The sequence below is a fragment of the Podarcis muralis genome, chromosome 1, assembly GCF_964188315.1.
Source record: "Podarcis muralis chromosome 1, rPodMur119.hap1.1, whole genome shotgun sequence".
In the NCBI taxonomy this organism is placed as follows: Eukaryota; Metazoa; Chordata; class Lepidosauria; order Squamata; family Lacertidae; genus Podarcis; species Podarcis muralis.
In genome coordinates, this window is record NC_135655.1 from 75,198,353 (window position 1) to 75,220,673 (window position 22,321).

General features: G+C 40.4%; 1 protein-coding gene across 1 annotated transcript in view; it reads right to left on the minus strand.

Moving 5' to 3' along the window:
* Window positions 1-2,039: 2,039 nt before the first annotated feature.
* LOC114584037 (mucin-5B-like) overlaps window positions 2,040-22,321 on the minus strand; it is a 79,114-nt gene continuing 58,832 nt past the window's right edge. The window contains exons 31-50 of the mRNA XM_077925158.1: window positions 21,978-22,091; window positions 20,861-21,126; window positions 19,836-20,004; window positions 19,024-19,271; window positions 18,286-18,469; window positions 17,445-17,676; window positions 16,499-16,677; window positions 15,707-15,776; window positions 13,982-14,082; window positions 12,997-13,028; window positions 11,585-11,762; window positions 10,359-10,463; window positions 9,345-9,388; window positions 8,583-8,774; window positions 6,841-6,963; window positions 6,540-6,635; window positions 5,214-5,342; window positions 4,839-4,890; window positions 4,161-4,272; window positions 2,040-2,715 (exon numbers count right to left, since the gene is read on the minus strand). Of these exons, the coding sequence (XP_077781284.1) occupies window positions 2,541-2,715; window positions 4,161-4,272; window positions 4,839-4,890; window positions 5,214-5,342; window positions 6,540-6,635; window positions 6,841-6,963; window positions 8,583-8,774; window positions 9,345-9,388; window positions 10,359-10,463; window positions 11,585-11,762; window positions 12,997-13,028; window positions 13,982-14,082; window positions 15,707-15,776; window positions 16,499-16,677; window positions 17,445-17,676; window positions 18,286-18,469; window positions 19,024-19,271; window positions 19,836-20,004; window positions 20,861-21,126; window positions 21,978-22,091 (2,801 nt within the window). The 3' untranslated portion in view covers window positions 2,040-2,540. The remainder of the gene's footprint in view (window positions 2,716-4,160; window positions 4,273-4,838; window positions 4,891-5,213; window positions 5,343-6,539; window positions 6,636-6,840; window positions 6,964-8,582; window positions 8,775-9,344; window positions 9,389-10,358; window positions 10,464-11,584; window positions 11,763-12,996; window positions 13,029-13,981; window positions 14,083-15,706; window positions 15,777-16,498; window positions 16,678-17,444; window positions 17,677-18,285; window positions 18,470-19,023; window positions 19,272-19,835; window positions 20,005-20,860; window positions 21,127-21,977; window positions 22,092-22,321) is intronic.

A 22,321-nucleotide genomic window follows, 5' to 3' on the forward strand; every position in this document is an offset into this window, starting at 1 on the left:
TCTTTACTCCTATCGTATAATTCTGGCCATTCCCTATCCAGGAAACTGAACAAAGCATATGGCCAATGCATCAAGCACAATCTAACCCCATTGAGGCTGTAGCCCTATGTACACCTGTCATTAGGAAGCAAATTAAATTCAGTTTAGTTGGAATTATTCCCGAGTAAAAATTCTTAGAATTGTATTTTAGAATTGTATTTTTGTCCACAATTCTCCGTCCTCTTAAGACTGTTAAAAACTATAGAATGGAGTTTCCATCTTGTCTTCTTCTAACCTAAAGCATTTCACTCACTCTAGAAGTTTGCACACCACTGAGATTTTTTCTGTTGACTAATGAAGTGGATATTGCTTTTAAATTCTCTGCGAACATGTAGTCAGTGCTAGGTGGATGGTTGCTGCAGTATGGAACAGAGTATAAAAAACATTTTCTTGTGAGTCCCATACCTTCAGTTTTGAATGTATTTGACACTCTCCCATGGATCAGAAAAAAACCTGAAACATCATTGAATCCAGAAGGCAGGACTGGACAAAGACATTTTGCCACCTGAGGCAAAACAGAAAATGCTGCTGCTGCTTCCCCAGCACTTTTTTTGCTGTTGCTGTGCATGGTTCTGCCTCTTCCAGGCCTTCCTTCTGCCAGTGCTAGTTTCCTCCTCCTTGTCACTTGATGGCTGCAGTGGCTGTGAAAAGGCATTTCCCTTTTTAGTTTTTCAGCAGCCACAAGGGAGGCGAGTTGCACTCCCTCCTTCACACCACTGCCGCCTGAGGCAACTGGAGGCGGACCAGGGAAACCCTGATGTGCAGAAGTTGAGGTTAAACATAGGAGATAGGAGAGCAGCAGGCGACAGTGGCTGCACTCTTCACAGGCGGTGCAAGAAGTGCAGGGAAGATGAATGGCAAGGCCTTGCGTAATATCTCCACTCTCACTGAGCTTCAGCGAAAGGGGGGGTGCCTTAGGCAGCAAAACATGATGGACTGCCCCTGCTCTGCATTCTACTGCTTTTAACAGCAGGGGAACAGCAAGCTGAATCTGTTAAAGGCTGCAATCCAGTGTGAAGAATAACATGCTGGTAGAGAGAGGACAGTTTTTCCTTGCTCTACAGCAGGGGTCGGCAACCTAAGGCCCATGGGCTACAAGTGGCCTATGGGGGTCGTTTAACCGGCCCACGAGCCGCCCCTGAACCAAGCCGCCTGCTTGGCAAGTCCCCGTACGCTGTGCTAAAGTAGCACAGCACAGTGCGGGGACTCGCTTTTGCGGCTCCGAAAATCGTGTCTGTGCAGACGCTGCAAAATGCAGGTGCATGCACTCACGATCCGGCCCACGGAGGGATCTCTGCTGGAGTAAACCGGCCCAAGCGAGGTAAACCTTGCCGACCCCTGCTCTACAGAGTGTCTTTCCCTATGTTGCAGGGCTCAGCAATGCTTTAGAGTTGTTAAAAATAGGTTTCACCAAAGGCTTTTACATTTGACCTGAAGAGCATTAAGTAGAATGAATCAGCCGAATCACATTCCACCATTAAAATGACAAATGCAGGGTAGGGAGATTGGAGGTTCTATGGCTTATGTTTAGAAAACAGCTCAAGATATTGGTTTGAAGCTCGGTAGCATAGGAGAGGAAGGTTTGAGGATGGTCTGTACCGAATTTGGTGTATATACTGAATTTACTGAAATGATAAATTTCTTACTTTGAATGAAATAGGATTGAACTGATGGTATAAAAATCCCAATCATTAATAATTTATTATTTCAGTTTTATAACCTGCCCTTCTTCTGCAAAGGGGGCCCAGGATGGCTCGAGAAAAAAATGGCATAAAAACAATTGTAAAACAACATTGTAATGTAATAATAAATAAGATTTAGCTATTGCTTTGCACTTTGCAATTGGGTAGAAGAAACATCCATACAAAGCCCAAAAGCATCCTGAGAGACTACAGCTGGGCCTCATCCTTTTTGGTGTCCCAAACAACAGAATCATAGCCCTGTGTGATGTGACTTAAGGGATGTCAATGCCCAGTGAATGAAATCGGCAGATGTCAAAGTTGAAACATGCTTAAATTTTTTATTAATCTTAAGAAACAAGAGTAAAAAGGAAAGCAGCTTTATCTTTGTCAAAATCTCATGCCTGCTGACACTATACAAAACACTCCTTCTGTAGCAAAGGTTGCTCAGTAATTTAAAAGATAGTTGCCAAAAATAAACAGCATTGCAGAGAAAATTTGAAGCAGAAGTTTAGTTTACAGTACAATGTTATACATTTCTATCATCATTTTATTATATTTATAGGGGTCCTTGGAAGCTTTTCTAAATGCACTTGTTTTTGTAAATAGCTAGCCAAAATGACCAAAAATGATCATGCAGGAAATAGAACATTAATTTGGTTAGGCAGCTGACCAAGAAAAAGGCTACTATTGACCTTTTCAGGGACATATTGAGAGACATGAAGTAGCATTTAGATGGCGACTGGTTTTAGCTGCTTTGGAACATGTTGGGTTCTTTTTCCTGTGACGAATGCAAAGTCACTACTTTTCCTCTTCCCTTAACTAAATTTTGGATTGTGGAATGCACGCAGTCATGCACTGACATTCGTCCACGTAGATGTAGTCATAGTCAATGATTTTGCCATCCTGGCATGTCAAGGTCACCTTTCTCCTATGGCTCTTGAGCTCCTGGCAGCAGGTACACTCACGTTGCATTGCATTTGCCTCACTGGAATACCTGTCCAAGTGAAATAGATTAGATTAGAAGTTTTCCTGAAAATGTGACTCTACCACATTTAGCAGTCTAGGCTGACTGCTAGATCTCACTATTCCAGCTTAGATTTACCAAATCCCAATGATTGGCTTTAAGAGCAGGAGGTTTTTGCCTATCAAAACAGGCTTAGGTGTATTTGCTTTCAAAGCTTCTATTTATAGTTTTTGTTTCATGAGCAATTTGGTCCTCAACATGCTACCAAATCAAGGGAGCAACCAAAGCAACATGAGGAGTGGAGGAGTGGGGATGCAAAAGGCTACGTCTACATAAAACACTTTCCTTTCGCATGATTCAAGTTCTACTTCCAAACCAGAATATGGGAAGGGAAACAGATCTGGGGAAATAAAAGTGTGTTATGGATTGGGATTGCCCCTCCAATATTCCTGTAGGAACACACCAACGTTTCTCTAGTTCTGCCACATGGATAGATGGAAAATCAGGGTACCACGTACATGGAAACACGATACTTTGTGAGTCTGGGTGTTTGAAATTAATGCACCTGAATGCTGCAGTGTCTAAACTGGAATAGTGAACCAACCCACTTATAATTTGTCTGTTGTTTAATAAGAATGATTAAAATACTGTTGTATATTCATTTTGCTTCTAATATTTTGAATAAAGCACACTAAAATTAGTACAGTTTGTCCCAAATGTAAAAATAATAATAATAAAGAATACAACATTTCTCTTGTATATAGTTGTGTAAAGTGTAGAATCAGGATGACAGTCTTTTATTCAATGATTAGCAGAAAATGGCAGAAAATGATCACATGTACAACACTTCATGTTCCAGCTCTGGTGAAGATTACTTCTGAATCTGGGACTAAACCAAATTCAGCATCCTGTTGTGCAATGGATTTTCACTTGTGCAAATGGGGCTTCCCATTCCTCTGATGCCCACTCTAGTCTCCCGTGCACTCCTAAAGTCTGTTCCAGAGGGCTTGGGGGGCCCTAAAGAACAAATTTGAGGGGGCACAGGGAGGAGGAGAGGAAGGGGAAGTCCTGTTGCATCCACTGCAGTGACACTGGATTTCTCCCCTGGTTTTTTATATTAGGGACACAATGCAAATTTGAGAGCCCAAGCAGCAAGCTGAAGGGAAATAATGGCACTGATAGATGCTACATATACACCATAATTTAAAGTAAAATTTCACCCCAAAAAACATTCCTGGGGTTGGTTTATATTCCCCTCCCAGAGCTACTATGTCCAGCACCCTTAACAAACTAGGGTTCTGTGTACATTGTCATAATGACGGAATGTAATCAGCGTACTGGTGTATTCACATACAAGAGCTGAGAGTGCTCCTGCTTCAAAATGCATATGAAGTTCACTGTGAGGACCTTTGTAATTTTCTGCTTAAATATCCCAAAATGAAGTGGATAAATGGATAGGACTTTTTGTCACTTACTTTGAATAGCTTGGACAAGCCCCTTCACAGTAGGTCAGTTCCACAACTTCAGAAGATATGCATTCACTCTGACGTATAAGAGTTTGGTTCTTGTGAACCTTGCAGTCGTTTGCTGAAAGAAAAAGAGGTGGGGAATCAATAAATATCATGTCATAATGTTCACTGATGTGGATTTCTACCTCTGGCTACAGATGAGCTACAGAACAAAAGAGGCATATAGACATATGGCATCAAAGAGTAGGCTTAATTTAGGTCTTTAGTAATAGATAGCATTCTGCTAAATGCTATTTATAGAAAGTTTCTTGTAGGTAGGTGTGTTTTTCAAAGCAACCATAGTTTGCTACTTGCCTGCTGTACTGCTTCCCTCAGGCATCTGATTGGCTACTGTGAGAAAAGGCTGTGGGACTAGATAGGCCATAAGCTTGATCCAACAGACTCATCTTATGTTCTTATGAAGACTCAGTGCAAAACAAGACTTTCAGCAAAAATAAGTAAGACAAACTACAGCTGCAGGTTTCAGAAGAGGCTTCTCTCCATCTCAAACAATATATGAAGGTTAGATAACAGGAGATAGTTCTTAATCTAAATAGAGTTAAGTTGGACCTAGGCACAGTATTGTTCAGTCATTTGTTGTAAAATGCCCTAGTAATCAACAAGGTAAGCCAAAACTTCACTTACTTTTAGGTTTACATGTTTCACAACAGCCATCAGGAGTCAGTTCAAGTTCATGCTATAGAACAGGAAAAGAAGGTTGTTGTTGTTGTTGTTTTAAAAAACAAAACACTACTGCTGCATGCAAAAGTGGGAACTTTCTAGTACTGGATTTGCACTGTGCCCTTACAGACCCCCCAAGTGTCCCTATATCCATTGTCCAGGATAAGTCTGAGTATTGTTTATTATTTTGAAGTAAAGTATTGTTTATTATTTTAAAACTGGTGACAGTGATTGCACATGATATCTTACTCAAAAACGTTTTGAGAACTTATTGTCTGAGCTTTAACATAATTAGAGCAGAAATTATTATAAATTAAGAATGGGAAAAAGAAAACTTACAGATTCACACTCCTCTGGATGAATGATGGGACATTTCCTTTTAGATTGGACCAGAATGAATGTATCATTCATTTGCTCACATTCGTAGTAGCTACAGTTATTTCCTCCTGGTGGCCAAATATCACCAGGCTGTTGTCATGAATAAAACACAGCATTATTCGTTTTGTTTTCAAGTTTTAGCATACCAAATATACTCTAAAATTAGCTAGATTGCCACTGCGCACAATCACACCTCATTGGTTCAGGACATGTCACAATTTATTCTAACCCTCATTTTCCATAGCAACTCTGTAGTTATAATCCTAAACACACTTGTTGGAAATTGGTATTTTTTTCTTAGACGCAGGTAAGTGGGCTTTGGCTTTGCATGCGAGATATATTGCATGTGATATATATTGCCACATTACCAAGACGACATTTGAACTTGCATCACCTGGCATCCAAATCCAATACATCCTAAATATATTTGAATGATGAGAAATAATCAGAACTTAGAGCAGTCAAGGCTGCTTTTAAATGCTACTAAATCAATTCAAAACGTGACATTAATGGTAATGAACAATTCTACCTTGTCCTACTGATTCTAATATTAACTGGGGTAGGGAACCCGCAGTCATTCAGATGTTGCTGAACTACAATTCTGATCATCGCTGACCACTGAGGTTGAAGAGAGTTAGAATCGAACAACATTTGAAGGGCCACAAGTTCCCCACGCCTGATTTAAGCACTCACTCAGGTAGTCTGGCAACTTGGATCTCACTGGACCCAGCTTGACCTCAGTGCTTGATAAACACAAGGCAATTGCATAATCAGGTTTAACTAGCTAGCTTTTTATTTTGTGATTGGGCACCACCTATTTAGGGAGCAACAGATTATTTGCAGGATCAGATTCTTCACCTCCTGCAAGTGACTCCCATTATTTTGGGTGCTAGTTTCTGTGTTTCCTTGTTTGATGTCTCACAGCTCACTAGATCCTTAATCCACAGAACTTTCACATGCTTTCCTTTTGACCTTCTAGCTAAGTCGTAGATGAGTTCTCAAATATCAGGTAGACAGTTGCTGCCATGAGAGCCATGCTTACAGATACTGAATGACCATTCAAATCCCCACAGAACTGCCTGTTCAGCTTAGCCTGTTCACATTTCAGTCATTTACTTGGACCCCTCAGTGTTTATTTGTGTATGCAGTGTAGACTTTGGTTCTCTAAATTCATGTGTCCCAATTTGAAAAGGCGGCCAAGAATGAGCAAAAAATATGCTTGAGAACACCTACAATCATCATTGTCAGTTGGGTAAAGAAAGTAGAAGAGTGAGAATACATAATTACCTGTAGTATCTCAGTGGTTTCATTCATGTTGATTATGCATGCGTTCTGGACACACTTTCCACAACACTCCCCAGCTTCTACCTGGTACTCGTAACCCTGTTTGGCAGACAGGAAAAGTTAACCATGCATGATACGTGTGGAAGAGGCAGCCACCTGCAAAGATTAAGGCTGCAATCCTAACCCCACTTACCTTGGGAAAAGACCCACTGAATTCAATAGCACTTACTTGTGTACAGACATAAGTTAGGATTGTTCTGTTGGGAAAGAAGCAGTAATAGGGGAAATAAAGATTTGTGCTTACCTCTTGGCAATCCTTATCACATGTAACTGGTTGACATTTTACAAGATTTGTATTGGAGTCTGGGTCCTTTTCAGAGCTGCAGACACATGTTTCACAAGGCTTGCTAGGAACAGGCATTTCAGCCTGGGAAAAGTGAAAAAATAGCAGTTGTATTTATAAACAGAGTGTATAAAGCAACTTTGTGAACCAAATATCAAATTCTTTTTAAAGATATCTAACATACAAAATGTTTTCAACTCTTGCTTTTATTTCACTTTATAAGAACTCCATTTATATTCTAAATAAGCAATCAGGGAACAGAAAAACGATGAATGATAGTAACTTATCCAAGGCCACCAAGTGGATTCAGAAATGAGCAAATATTTGAAGCCACGTTTCTAAGAATCCAAGATACTTCTGTGGAAACATCCTTGATTTTTAAACTGAGTATTAATTCCTGTTTTATACTGCAACTGTGTTTGCCATGGTTACACCAATATTATATTTGCATTTTCCTAAGTAAACATGTAAAGTGTAAGAAGAAATATATGTCTAATAGGGTTGCCAGCTTCTTAACCAACCTCAGCCATGTGATCTAGAGAGATAAGAAGGTATAATGTTCATTTCCATGCTGTGAAAAGTTTCAGCTGTTAATTTTCTAAAGTCAAGCTGCTGTAAATTTTTGAAAGTCAAGCTGCTGCACCAGAGCAGGTCAGGTGTTTTTCTAGCTATTTGGCAAACCTAACCTAAACTTGCAGTGGCCATTCCTTGGCATGCATCCTTGAGTATTTTGTAATGTGGTTCTGACTTTCACATATGAGATGTGAGATGTTTACTGTGGGAAATGTTGATATAGTCACAATGCAACCCAAGAAAAATATGATTGTGAAGCAGCACACTCATATCATGATTCATGATATATTGCGAGGTCAAAAATTATGAAACAATATCACAATATGGATTTCAAGCCAGTTTTGAATGATATATATTGCCCAGCCGTACCCAGGATCCACATGACATTGTCATCAACATATCAACCCATATTCCCCCCATCTTTAATTCAGATTTACTTTTTCCAGAGAAACTCTGCTAGGTTAAAAAAATGTTGCCAATGACCCATTTGCAATATCTCAACAACCCATTTCTAATATTAAGCTCCTGTCTAAATGCATCCCCCAAACTACCCATTATTAGAAGGCAGAAAACAGTGGCTTGAGTTGCCTCAATGAATTGCTTTTCATCTGGCAGAAGTATCTGCCCATTGTCAAACATTTCCCATAGTTAATGAAGCAGGTGTCCTTTTGAAATGGCCATTTAAAAACTTCCCTGTCTGGACACTTAAGTATAGGTGGTTTAAATAATTTAGAATGATTTGCACTTTTACTCAAAAAATGCTTGCTTGGGAAGTCCTCCCCCCCTCCCCCACCCGCAGTAGTATTCTAATATGGCCTCAAGTTCAAATTCATAACTTTAAAGTTTACATTTTATTTTGCACCTTCCCCAACCTACTAGAGTGCTCAAAGCGGCTTACGAAGGAACATTTTAAACGGTCATAATCATAAAAAAGCCAATAAAACAGTACAGTAAGTTGATTTGTTTGGCCCCCTAGTGGCCAAAAGTTGAAAGGGTTTCTTGAGGGGGAAATTGGAACTGAGCCCGTTTTGAGGCCTGTGCTCTGGAGAGCGGTTCCAAGATGTCACAGGCCAAAAACGGCAAAACCCCCAAATAAAACCGGTTATTGTTCATCTCACTGGCATATATACATTATGCTGGTGATGAAGTCCTACTGGATACATCAGTCTCCCTGAGCGCTGCATACTTTGTAAGCAGAAGTTTGACTGGAAAAATGGCTGCTTTTGGGATGATGCAGCCAACTCAACAGCACAGCAGTCAGTGAAGATTTGCACATGCAAATCATTGCATGGTTTAGGCAGGGAGGTGCAAGCTGTGGCCCTCTAGGTGTTGGGCTCCAACTTCCCCCAGCCCCAGTCAGCATGCCCAATGGCCAGCGAGGGTGACAGGCAAGGATTTTTTTCAGCTGGAACTTGCCGGAACTCCGTTCTAGCTCCTCTCAGGTGGGTGCCATTGCCATTTTCCTCCTCTGGAACACCCTCCTCAGGAAAGCTCACCTAGCACTGACTTCAATGTCTTTTTGGTACGAAGCCAAAATAACCTTCTTTTATCTCCCCAGAACCTTATGGTGTTTTATATTATGTGGTTTTAACATCCGCTCTTATTGTTGTCTGGTGGTTCTGCCATTTCACGTTTCTTTTTGGTTGTTTTTAGCTACTCTTGAGAACCTTCACAATTGAAAGGTATAATAAATATGTCTGAAAATCAGTATATTAAAAAAAGCATGCTCAAACAGCATTGCTTTGACTTGACAGGTACCCCTTGAAATTAATTTCAAAGTCCGGCTGCTGCTGCTGCTACAGTCTCTGCCTACGACTGAAAAGGGAACAATAGAAAAGAAGGATTTTAATCTGTGTACATTGTATATATAGACATAAAACTCGCATTCTTACCCTGTAAACTGTTCCATTGACAAGACAGACATCTGGGATTGGTACTGAAAACAGAAACAGACAATTACTTTAAAATATGGTGGGGAAATTATGTTTATAAGGTCCATTCCTGGATCCTCATCCCCCCAAGCTTTCTTCATTTCACCTGCCTAAATTAAGTGGGTGGGGGATCAATTTGATGTTGCTATTGTTTCACAGCTGGGAGGCAGATATCCTTGCTGATTTAGTGCAGATCAACTCAGATCTACATCCACCTTTTGCTGACTCCAGCTTTAAATATGGTAACTTATCTGACAGGGAAACTCTTTGAAAAAGATTGGGGGGCGGGGAGAGAAGAGTAAGGTGATACCTCATTGCTCACTTGACTGTTGGATATAATCCTTTCTGTGCAAAAGTGAAAGGAGATACATGAACACTTTGCGTGTGTATTTATTTATTGCTTAAGGCAATGTATATAGTCCCTCCCACCACACACACACACACACACACACACACACTTTTACCATCACAACAATCCTGTGAAATGGATTCAGGTGAGAGATAAAACTGTAAAGCACATTTGAAACATGTTCTTTCCCTCAGGGAATGTTAGGCACTGTGGTTTGTTAAAGGTTGCCAGGAATTTTAACTGCGAGGGGTAAACTACCCTGGCCAGAATTCTTTTGGAGGAAATAATGTGCTTTAAAGGTATTTTGTGTACACAGTGACTGGCCCGAAGTTACTCAATGAGCTTTGCGGCCTAGTGGAGTTTTGAAGATGAGTTTCTCCAGCTTTTAGTCTGACACTAGTCCAAGGTGGCTTTGAAGTGTAGTTCATACTGTTTGAGGCCGCACTCCAGAATGTGTCTTCAGTTTCTAAAATGTTTTCATGGCAACATTTTTGTTTGTTTGTTTTAAGGAGGGGAGTGTGGAATGATTCCACTGTACGTAAATTATGTCTGGGTTCGGCCTAACTTGATGTTTTAATCTCTCTCATCAACTTTCTCTCTCTACATGTCAGAATGCTAGCACTTACTACAGGGAAAGCTGACACAGCAGTCTCCTTCAAGCAGGACTGGGGTTGCCTCGTATCCAAGTTCACAAGGTTTCTTTTCGTTGGAGCAGGTAGTAGTATTGCATTCTGTGGAATAATCAGAAAACACAACAAAGCTGAAGAAGCAAGTCTAGCACCCCAGCCTTAAATGTTTAGACCAGCAAATATTCCTGTGGTGCTAGGACAATAATCCTATTCAGTATCATGACTGGTGGGTGAGAGTGTACTGGGCTGGGGTAGGTATGCACGAGGAAGACCAGCATGGCCCCCTCCATCAGCCAGAGAAAAAACAGCTGAAGGAGGTTTGACACATACACTCACTGCCCAACACGTCACACACTAGTATTGTAGAGCTGAAGGACAGCATACTCCAGGGCATTAAAAGCTGCTATGAGTTTACTCCCCTTGCCGGCCATCGTGGCAAGTGGGAGACCTATCCAATCCCCACCCACCCACCATCCACAATAAGCTTGTTTCACCCCTCCAGGCTAAAAAGAACAGAAGATCCAAGGTCTGAGTATGCCTCCCCCCCCCCCCCCGCCCACCGCTTCCTTTCCCTCTCATGCCAGGTCTGTTATATGTCAAGACCTAGGGCAGGGACTGTCTTATTACTGATCATTGTAACTTTTGCTGCGAGCCTTTTTCTGGCTAACAGGTGGACTAAAAATGCATTAAATTAATAAATACATTTCAGAATTGACTTAGCTTGCCTTCAGATCATATTGTAAAGGAGGGAAAGGAGACTAGCAAATCTCATGTTTCTGACAAGTCCTCCAGTCCTAAGCAGATTTCTGTCAAAAATTCCTACTAAGGTTGAAGGACATACTGCCAAGTTAATGTATGTAGGATTGCAGGTTAATTGTAGTAAAGCTCTTTTGACTATATGGTGAGCAAAGCAAAGCATCCAAACCCAGAGATTTAACTCTTTATCTGCCTGTCAGTCCCCATATGACAAGAGAAAATGGTTTGTTTGTTTTTTGTATTTTTTACAGATTGCTCTGTGTGGTTATTTACTATAGAGATAATTAAGCTGGGATAGAATTGTGCAACTGATGTTACCTGCCAACATGTAATGCTGTCTGGATGTCTGTGTTTCCCCCTCAACCAAAGCAACAGTAACCATAATAGCACAAATTGTTTCATCAACAGAGGGCAGAATTGGATTGATTGGCATTGGCTATCAATAAATAATACATGCAAATACGTACTGCATTGAAGTTCTGGACAGCACGGGTCTTTTGGTGTCAGCACAGGGACAGGCACAAACCCTTCTTTCTCACATTTGGGTGGTTCCGATGACACACAGGTCTGTGGCTTGCACTGGACGCTCTCAGTCAATGGGTCACAAATACACTCTTGACAGTTGCTCTTCCATGAGGAGCCAGGCTATATGAAAAAGAAAGCAAATCAGTTAACACTGTATGGCAGCAATGAAACCTCTCATCATCTGCTTACTTGTCAATTATTAGACCTTAAGCTTTCTTTAGAAGGGGCACCTAGTTGATCTTAAGTTTCCTGTAATATCAAACTTACGGTAACTGTGCAATAAGCTTTGGACCAGAGCCATACAATATAACTTGAAGGTGCTTCTTAAGGATTGTTTCCACCACCCCACAAATGGCTATAAAAAGACTTCCTTAAATTATAAGATACAGAAAGTTATGCTGAACCAGGTTAAATTTCCTTCTAGGCTGTTTCAGGGAGATGCACATATATAGCATTGGTTCTATATGTGCCTTAGGCATGGCCTTCTGAGTCCTCTGAAAGTCTTGTTGGTCTTCTTCTGAAACCCAAGCAAAGTACTTACGATGGAGACCATAACCTCTACCAGCTGCTATTTTAATTTCCATCACTTCCATGCAAAGCCTTTCTTTGAGATCACAAAGTGTTGCATTAGATGTTAGTCCTACTCAGAATAGACCCATTGAAAGTGAAGGACATGACTGAGTTTGGCCCATTAATATTAGTGTGTCTAATCTGATGTTTCAAAGGCTTCAGGGGACAACTGGTGTACCTCTCAGTCCAAAGGGGACTGGAAAGTGTGCTGTACAATCCACCTGACAGCTATAGAGCCCAGGAGAGGCTGGTATTTCAGACTATGTCTGCTTCTCCTTCAGAAGCACTTCTATATTTCTGACCAGCTCACTGTTTCTGCATGTTGATAATAATTATCTGGATCTACATGCCAGTTATGCATACCAAAACTACAAATCTTTTTGCTACAAAGAAAAGTTTCAATGACTTCTATTGCTTTCTTTTGATTATTCTCCAAAACACACACACACACACACACACACACACACACACGAGTGTATAACAATAACAAGAAACTAAATTAAATAAAATATTGTGAATTCTCCCCCCCCCCCCCATGGCTTTACCCTCCCTCCTAAAATCTGAAATGATCTCCAACTCCTACTACAATATAAAATGATGCCCTTGTCTGGTAAAGCAGAAGTTTAGCACTAATAATAACAGTTGTGAATGTATGTGCAGGGGTGCAGGGTGTTGCAGTCATAGTGAGGCCAATTATTAGTCCCTTGTCAGTTCTGGATGATTCTCTATGTTGCCTTTGTATGGGCAACGGTCTAGGCATCATCTTTCCAAGTGAAATACTCACTGGTTTGGGCAATCCATCTGGTCCCACGCAGCCTGAAAATAAATAAAGGCATAAGAATTCATACAGATCCCTTATATTCCATAAACATGTAAACTACCTTAACTTTAACACAAGTTTCCTGTAGCCATAACCATTTGCTTTTAAACATTATTATGCAGCTTTTTCCAGCTAAGTAACCAGTTTATACAGAGAATTTCACCACATGATGAATTTTTACAGGATTCTTCCTGGGTTGTTCTTTAAAAACATACCTCCATGCAGTATAATGAAAATACAGGCATAACAATACTGTATTAACCACATAGTACTAAAACGTAATTTCATCACATGGAGCGGAGCATTTATGTGTAACCACAGAAGGAAATGGATGCTGAGGGTGCCATAGCATCTTACTATTCTTCACCACTTGTGGCATGCCCCCTGCAGGTCAGGTGCTCATTTTGTGTTTACAGACATAATTTGAAATTACAGAAAGACATGCAAATGTTAGAAAAAGCTAAAGTTACCCTTGTGTTATTTAGGCCCTAATTATACACATGCACAAACCTCTGAGCAGATAAGTAGAGGATTGCCCTTCCACATACCACCTCTAATGATCTTCATAAGCTGTTTATTAGGGGCAACAGACCAGAAATAAACCATACAGGACAAGCGTAGCATAGTAACAGCAGCTTAGAAACTAGAAACTAGCAAATATACAAAATAGCAAATAGCTTCAGGTAAGCCCCTGGAAATAATCCTTCCAGCTTTAGGTGGTTAACTGACTTCTTATTGTCACAGCCACCAACAGAAATTTGACTGCTGTCTTTAAAACGTGTGGGATTTTATCTCCCAGCAAATGTTTAACATAGAATTGAGTTGACCTTCCTGGTAATTTGGCCAGCAAAGGGCCAATCATTTGCTGATGAACTCCAACACCTTTAATTATGCATCTGCTTTTGGTTTAAATTGACATAATTAGCCGATCAGGATTAGAGAAACTTACCGCATGTTTTGACACAGATATCCGTGTATGTATTGAAGAGGATTTTGTCCTCTGGACAGAAGCATCCTTCAGCAACATGCTCACTTGTATCTTTGGTTGGTCTGCAAGGAAAAGAAGAGCAGATAATATTATTTCCAGTTCTGTAATCAAACAGTTTAATAGCTTCAATGCTCACCTTCGTAAAAACACTATTTTTCTAAGGGATTACAGTATTTAAATGCCAAAGAAAATTGGCGCTTTCCTAAGAAGTAAATAAATACTGGAGCCATTCACTATAGATGGCATAATAAGAGACAACAGGTTAATTGCAACAGTTTATGTTAAGAGTAAGAATTGTGTGTTGGGAATCCGGTCAGCACAATTATTTGCATGTCTGCTCAGAAATAAGTTTTTCAGGTCAATGGCACTTACTCTCAAGTAAGTGTGCACATGGTTGTAGATTAACAGCGCACACTGAACCACTCAGGTCAAAAGTGCTGTAGGCTGAATCTGGCCAATGGGCTGTCACTTCTCCACCCCCAATTTAAACCAGTGAAAGCTAGTCTGCCAGGCCACTGTGCTCAAGCTGCAAACACTACACTAGAAGGAAGAAATCTTTGAAAGGATCTTTCTTAATCTATTTACAGTGGTACTTCGGGTTACATACACTTTAGGTTACAGACTCCGCTAACCCAGAAATAGTAACTCGGGTTAAGGATAAGAACAGAAATCATGCTCCGGCGGCGCAGCAGCAGCAGGAGGCCCCATTAGCTAAAGTGGTGCTTCAGGTTAAGAACGGTTTCAGGTTAAGAACGGACCTCCGGAACAAATTAACCCGAGGTACCAGTGTACAATGCTATCCAATTTTACTATGCATGGGATCAGGGTTGAAACAGATTCCCTTTTTTGAGCTAAGAACAAGGTAATGCGGAATAGTTATCCTGGCTTTAAACTCTTTTCACCTGCTCTGCTTTACTTAATTTGGGACGGACCCCACCTTTTAACACCCTTGACTTAAGGTAACCAAGCTGAATAGAAAGAATTAAAGCTAGAATAACTATTCAACATTACCATGATTTATGGTATCAGGTAAGCATGCTAATCCATTTATGTGGCCTATACAGTATTTGTACTCTTGCCTCATTAATTTGTGCAGAGTACAAGCAAGTATGTGATTCCAGGGTAGACGTGTTTAGCACCAAACATTAGAATTACCATGCCCTGGATTAGCCATAGGGATAGGGCCTGGAGAACCTGAAAAGGTTTATGGTGCCCTGGAGGACTGACTGGATCTTGAAAACATCCTTGTAAAATGAGTAGAGTTGAAAGACCAAGGCAGGGACTTCTGTGGTGGGAACTGCTCAGGCTCTGGCAGGTTTAAAGTATCTACCAGCAAAGAATGCAGTTTAACCAGGGTTAAAAACCTGAAGCTGGTAATCATAATTATTTGGGGAGGAATTGACATGGAATTAATGACCACATAAATAGATAAGAATGCATTTTTTAAAACAAATCCTATTAATTAATGCAACATTCCCCTAATAATTAACACATCAACTATCCACTGCTGCCATACTTGGGACAATACTAACTAATTAAAGATCTTCATCTAAAGATCTTGATATGACCTTTATACATTCACCATTTTCTAGCAAGTCATATACATATTTCATATTGTCTCTTATTCAAAGATACAAAAGTGCAGCCATTAGCATTCAGAGAGCTAATTATTTAGTTAATACATACCCATCATCACAGGTGGCAGGGTGAATGGGGCCACATGCATTGTACACCTTGTCTTTGGGGCAGTGGTATGCTGTATATAAGAGAATAAAATGTGTCATTAAAAAGCAGAATGACTCCAACATGAGGCAGAACTATGTATTACATGTTGGGATATTATGTTTTTCCCATTAGCTTTTTAAAAAAATCACATAAAGCATCTATGGTTGGCATCAGATTGAATGAAGGAGTGGCTTTTGCCAAGGCAAGGCACACCCATACCCAGAGGACTGTTGTAAGCCCCAGTGCATGCTCAACCCTGACCTACAAATGGAAATATCCATAGCTGAGAACATGGATTCAATACAGACATCCACAGATGGATTCTAATCCAGTGGAGAGAACCTGTTGGTGGAAAGAGAGGGAGGCAATATTTGCCAATTCCCCCATCCTCTTGCAGTGCCACCTCCCATGTTGATCTGGAGGATCCTCCAACCCTCTGGAGTAGTTTCAGAGGTTACAATGGGCTTCAGGGAGATGGAGCAATTAGCAAAAGTCAACTTCCCTTCTGGATTCAATCCACTATGAAGTGCAGAAGCTGAAATCTTAATTCTTGTGGAAAAAAAGACAAAGACTGAGAGAAACAAACATGCAACTGAAGTTAGAACATGCTAGTTTGTTCAGTTTGCATTGATTACTATTCATCTGCTGACACCGTTTTGAATGGTTGATTGATTGGTTCACTCAGCTATTATTGCTCTACGATAAATTGCTGCTCACTTTAGGATAAGCGAAAATACGTTGTCTTCCACTTACGGCATTTTCCTAGAGTCATGTTCCTCCAGTCAGTACAAACCCCTTTAGCTATGCAGAGGGAAGCATATATCTCCAAATTGTAGCAAGGCACAGAATCATTGGAAGACTGACAGGCTTCAAGGAGGCAGTCTTCATAGTATATTCTGGGAGGCAGAACCTTATGGCATTCTTCAAAGACACTTCAAATACAAAAGAATACATGGTTGAACTATGGCTCATAAATATTGCAATGTCCCCTTGCCACCCCATTTTCAGTATGAAACTGCAGCTGAAAGGATAATATTCTTAGCAAATATGTACAGTACATTTCACAATGATATCAATTCTAGAAAGATCAGTTTTGTATTACCATGGAAGTAAAAATCCTACAGTGTTGCAATGTTACAGCTCTTTATGGTATATAAGGTAGCCGAGATGCCTTGAAGATACTAAAACAATGCCATGCTTATTGTTGGATGGATCTTATGTTCTTTGTATACTGTGTTAGTTTTATGATGTTAGCCACCCTGAGCCTGGCTCTGGCTGGGGAGGGCGGGGTACAAATAAATTATTATTATTATTATTATTATTATTATTATTATTATTATTATTATCATCACTATTATTATTATCTGTGAAATATAAGAACAATAAAGGAAAAGGGTGTTATCTATCCCTAGAAAACATTCCTGATGTCCTAGCAGTAGATAAAAACATAAGAATATAAGGTGAAAAGCTCTGCTGGAGCAGACCAAAGCTTTATCTTTCTAGTCCTGTGGTCAACCAGTGGCTTATGTCCTGCCCACAAGCTGGACAGATGAGGTCATGTGCACAATGTCTTGGTGATGATTTTATGTTCCTATGTGTTCATCAGAAGTGGGGTTTTTTAAAAAAATAACGTCAAAGCGATAGCTTGCTCTGCAGGATCTAACAGCTGAAGCATTTGTAAAGGCTTTGTTGAACTTACTCGCTCACAATCAGCTCACACAGAGGAGATGGAGTGGTGCAGGGTGTTGGTGCTGGTGTTGTCGTTCTTGGCTCATGCGGTGTTGTTGTCGGAGGTGATGTTGTTGGTACTCCATAGCAATGGGGCTTGTTTTTATCGTAGGTCTTCCAGTAGCTGGCCATTTCTGAGCAAGAGGAAGCTTCATGGCCGTTGGGGAGGCGGCAGTCATCTGTCTTATCATTTGAACATACCCCTAGGAGGGAGAAAGGGTCGCATCGTAAGTGTGCTGAATATGCAGTATACATTAGTGTCACTCTGAATGACATTGAAATAACGAAGCGGACTTCCTAATTGAAAAAGCCATTGTTGCTATCATAAAGTGTACCTTATATGCATATTCTGTTTCCTACTCTTCAGTATGGATATATTAGTCAAACCTAGGCTTCCTCAACCTCAGCTCTCCAGATGTTTTGAGACTACAATTCCCATCACCCCTGACCACTGGTCCTGCTAGCTAGGGATCATGGGAGTTGTAGGCCAAAAACATCTGGAGGGCCGAGGTTGAGGAAGCCTGGTCAAACCATAGGTCCACCAAGCCCAATTAGGTCTACTCTGATGGGCAGCAGTTCTTTCTTCATCCCAAGAACTTTCAGATGTAGATACCAGAAACTGGACCTGGGATGGTCTAACACCACACACATGTGTTCGGCCATGGAGCTGTGGCCCCTCCCCCCAATGGTTAATTTTTCTTTATTGCTTTTCTAATGCTCCACATCTTCCTATGCAAAGAAATTTGTTTTGAAGGAATAACATTGTGAAAAAGGATTTGAATGGTTGGGGATGTTTTGATCCCTTTACTTACCACATTGCCCCTCTGTGTTATGCTGAAATAGGTCAAAGGGGAGTTTTACTGAGAAAGTGAGCCCGTTGAAAGATATAAAAGCTTGGAGTGCAGGGATTTCGACACTCATGACAGTTCCAGTACTGGTGACAGAAATACCATATTTGGTGAAATCTCCATTGACCGGCTCATGGTTGAAAAAAATCTGAAACAGCAGCACAAAAGAGGCAAAAGAATATAAATCTGGAGGATTCAGAGTCTTCCAGAGCACTTGAGGGCAATCAGTCCTGGCCATGCTGATATTTCCTAGCTGCCTGTTTTTATACTACTTTTAATACTGCAATGATAATTTTACTGTGTTATTGTATTTAATTAAAAACAGTAAGCCATAGTTTTTAACTGAAAACATACACACACACACACACACACACACACACACACACACGTATGTGTGTGTGCGCGTATGTCATTGATTCTATAACCATTAACTGGAAGTAAAGTGCATTAAACTCAGTGGGGGCTTTCTTCTGAGTAGTCATTATAGAGATGCACAGTTTGAGGAATAGCATCTCAATCCTAAACATAATCTACATCATGGGATTAAGTAGCATTCCTCAAACAGGCACTTTGCCATGATTGTTATGTAAATTTTACAACCCATTAGCTGGTTTATAAATGTCATTTTGACATTTTTGTTTTGGTAAAAAATAATTATTGTAGGAAGCTGACACAGTTTGAGAAATCTGTGGCACACAGTACCTTGTTAATTCTCACTCCTTCATGCACTTCGCTGCTTAGCACAACTTCCATTGAGTTGTAATTTACAATGATGGCTCTGGAACAGGGCTGATTGTTAGTGACATCACAGAAATAATTGTCAAGCAAAACACTGAGGTTTCCATGTATATTCACAATCTCTTTCACCAAGATGTAAGTGCAGTTGTCATAGAAAGTGTAATAAGTGCCATCAAATGTCACATAGTTAGCATCCCAACCAGTGCAAATACCTGTAACAGAAATCAAAGATCAAATAAGGTTCACCTGGAGTGTAGTCTTGAGCAAACCAGAGTAACCAAAGTAAATATACACTGTGAAATCATTGGTTATTATGCTGTTGCTTGTATTAACTTTGATGGGCTAGGTCCTAGTTTGGTACACCAATTAGAAAGTGGGAATAATAAGAGAATTCTAGGAGAGCAATGTTGATGGTGCAGATTTTGTGGTGAAGCAACTGCCATAGCCAGAGTCCTGATGACTAGTGACAGCCAGGACAGGAATTGGTTGAATCACAGCATTTTCTCCCTTACTCCTTTCCATTGAAATATGAAAAGCCACCCATTGACTTTTTTAGGAGTATGCTAGAGAAACAAGAGGTTTAGGCTTCTGCAAATCCATAGCCTTCCCTGAAAGACCCTCAAAAGTCTCACCTCCCTCAATAAATGGAATTGCAACTGCATGACATTACACCTCCTGAGCTTTGTATGATACAGTCCTGTAAGTTAAATATCTTAATCTCTCATTCCATATCATAAAGATATATGTACTTTTTCTGAATGCTCAGTTATACTTACATTCACATTCATAGCGTTCGACACAGCCATCCTTATCTACTATTTTTATCGGTGGGAGTCCACTCACACATACTGTCTTCTCTACAGGTGGTTGCGGCTTCAGAACTATTTTGTTGTTTCCTTCACAAGTTGCCACAGTGCAGTTGTTAAACATCCAAGTTTCATTGGTCTAGAGGGAAACCAGAGAAAAAAATTTCTACAAGTGTCATGCTCTTAGAAAGACACCATCTCCACTACCAAGGGTTCTTGTCCTACTGGAAGAGGAAAACCCATCTGGAGGGAAAATGGGGTGTTAGGGGAGAGGCTGTTTCTCAATGGTAGAGCACATGGCATGCATGCAACAGGTCCCCTGTTTAATCCTTAGTAACTCCAGGTAGCCCCAGGGAAGACTCCTATATGAAACCCTGAGGAGTCATTAGCAGTCAACAAGGACAACAGTGAGATAGATAGACCCATAGTCTGCCTTGGTATAAGCCGGCTTGCTATGTTTTAGAAAAGTGAGGCAAACAAGAACATTTGGAATTGACTGAGATTTCTCCATATATGACTCTGTGGCAGGGGTAGGCAACCTGTAGCCTACCCAAAGTTGTTGGATTCCAGTTCCCAGTAGTTCCAACCACCAGTGGTCAGGGATAATGAGACCTTGAATCCAGTAACATCAAGATCCCCATCCATTTTCAGTGAGATCAATAGCACAAATAAGATCTAAACAAGAGAGTTGATTGTGACCAAGTGCATGTTCACATGACAGCTCCTCATACCTCCCAAAACAGTGGTGTTCATACAGCATGAATTGTGGGCAAAAGTCCCTGGGGTAGTCAGGATTTTCTTTTCAACATAGACACCTCGTTCACCAAGAGAGGATTCATTTAATGCTTTTTAAGAGGGGTGAAAATGGAGTGAGAGAGGCATTTGGTAACCAACAGCTTTCCCCAACATGGAGCCCTTTTGATGTTTTGGGCTACAGCCTCTCATCAGCTATCAAAAGCTATCACCAATGTACGTATGAAAACAATGCTAATTACCTTTCTTGGTGGATCAATATCAGGGCAACCTGTTACTGGAGTTGTGGGGGTTGATACAGCTGTAGTAGTGTATACTCCAGTTGATGGAACAACAGTAGTGGGTGACGGAGAAGGCGGGGTTCCTGCAGTTGTAACTGATGGTGTTGATGGGTGGGAAGGAGTTGTTGAAGGACATGGTCCCTGGAACACCTCAATTTCACAGCTTCTGTTGCAAACTGCATAAAAACTGCATCCGGAACTATCAGTTCTATTGTATATTACTTCCCCTATTTTAAAAAAGGAGGGAATTTATCATAAAGCACCATGTACGAAAATTGTAAAACAAAACATGTCATAACATTCTAAAATGCAAATAAAGTTGAGATGAATTTGTCTACTGACATGCAGTGCAACTCTCAGCCTGCTTTCTCAGCAGCAAGTCTGAGAAAGCATGCATTGGATTGTGTAATTTGTAGTGGGCAAGCTCCAACCCCGCACCACCATGGGAGATCAGCAAGAGGTTCAGCCAAGGCCTTTTCCCCAGTTGGTCCGTAGCCAGTAAATCATATACAAGTATAACTTGTGACTCAAAATCCTAGGGAGTAAAAGGACATGTTGGCCACCTGTTAAAAGTAATGGCTGGCAGATAGTAGTAGATGTACATGAATATGAGTCAGTTGTAAAAGGGGATAAGGGATAGGTGAGAGATGGATCTACTGACATCTCTGTGGTTCAGTACTGTTCAAAGAATGTATGGCATGAGAGAATTACAGAATTGATCTCAGCTAATACTTTTGTTGTTAAAACATATAAAGCAGTGTAGAGTAAAACACAGATACATAAATTCAATAAACATTGAAAATATCAGCCCCAAACTTGCAAAAAACAAACAAAAAAAGTCAGATAAAGCAGGATTAATAAAATGATTTAAATGTAAATATAAAAAGTAAGTAAAAAGGTTTCTACTCCTCCTCAAACTATACAGCAGAGCACCAAAGTAGACTCCTCTGTGGAGAGTGGTGCACAATCATGATGTAGGTATAAGGAAGGACGTATGTTGAGCATATGTACAATCAAACCAATATGTGAATGAAAACATTGCTTCAGCTGCTTTTCAAATTCATTAAGAGAAACTCACCAGGAGAAAACAAGCCCTTACTAAATCCGGGCACACGGCAGAAACATGGAGTTGTTCTGCTCAAAGTGACTGTTGTAGTTCCTGTTGTAGAAGGTATGGAAGTACTTGTTGCTGCTGAAGACACAATAGAAAAGAAATAAATGTATAGCAGTTGTTACGTACTGCTTGAAGACATACTGCTGGAAATGGATGCTGAACACTGTAGATACTTAAGACTTCAGTGTACACTTCCAAAGCACCAACTGAAGCATAACAATTCAGAATTCCAACTGAACTCAACCAGACTTACATGTATCTTTAGGGCTGGAGAATTTAACTTGATAATTGTACTACAAAAACCAGTT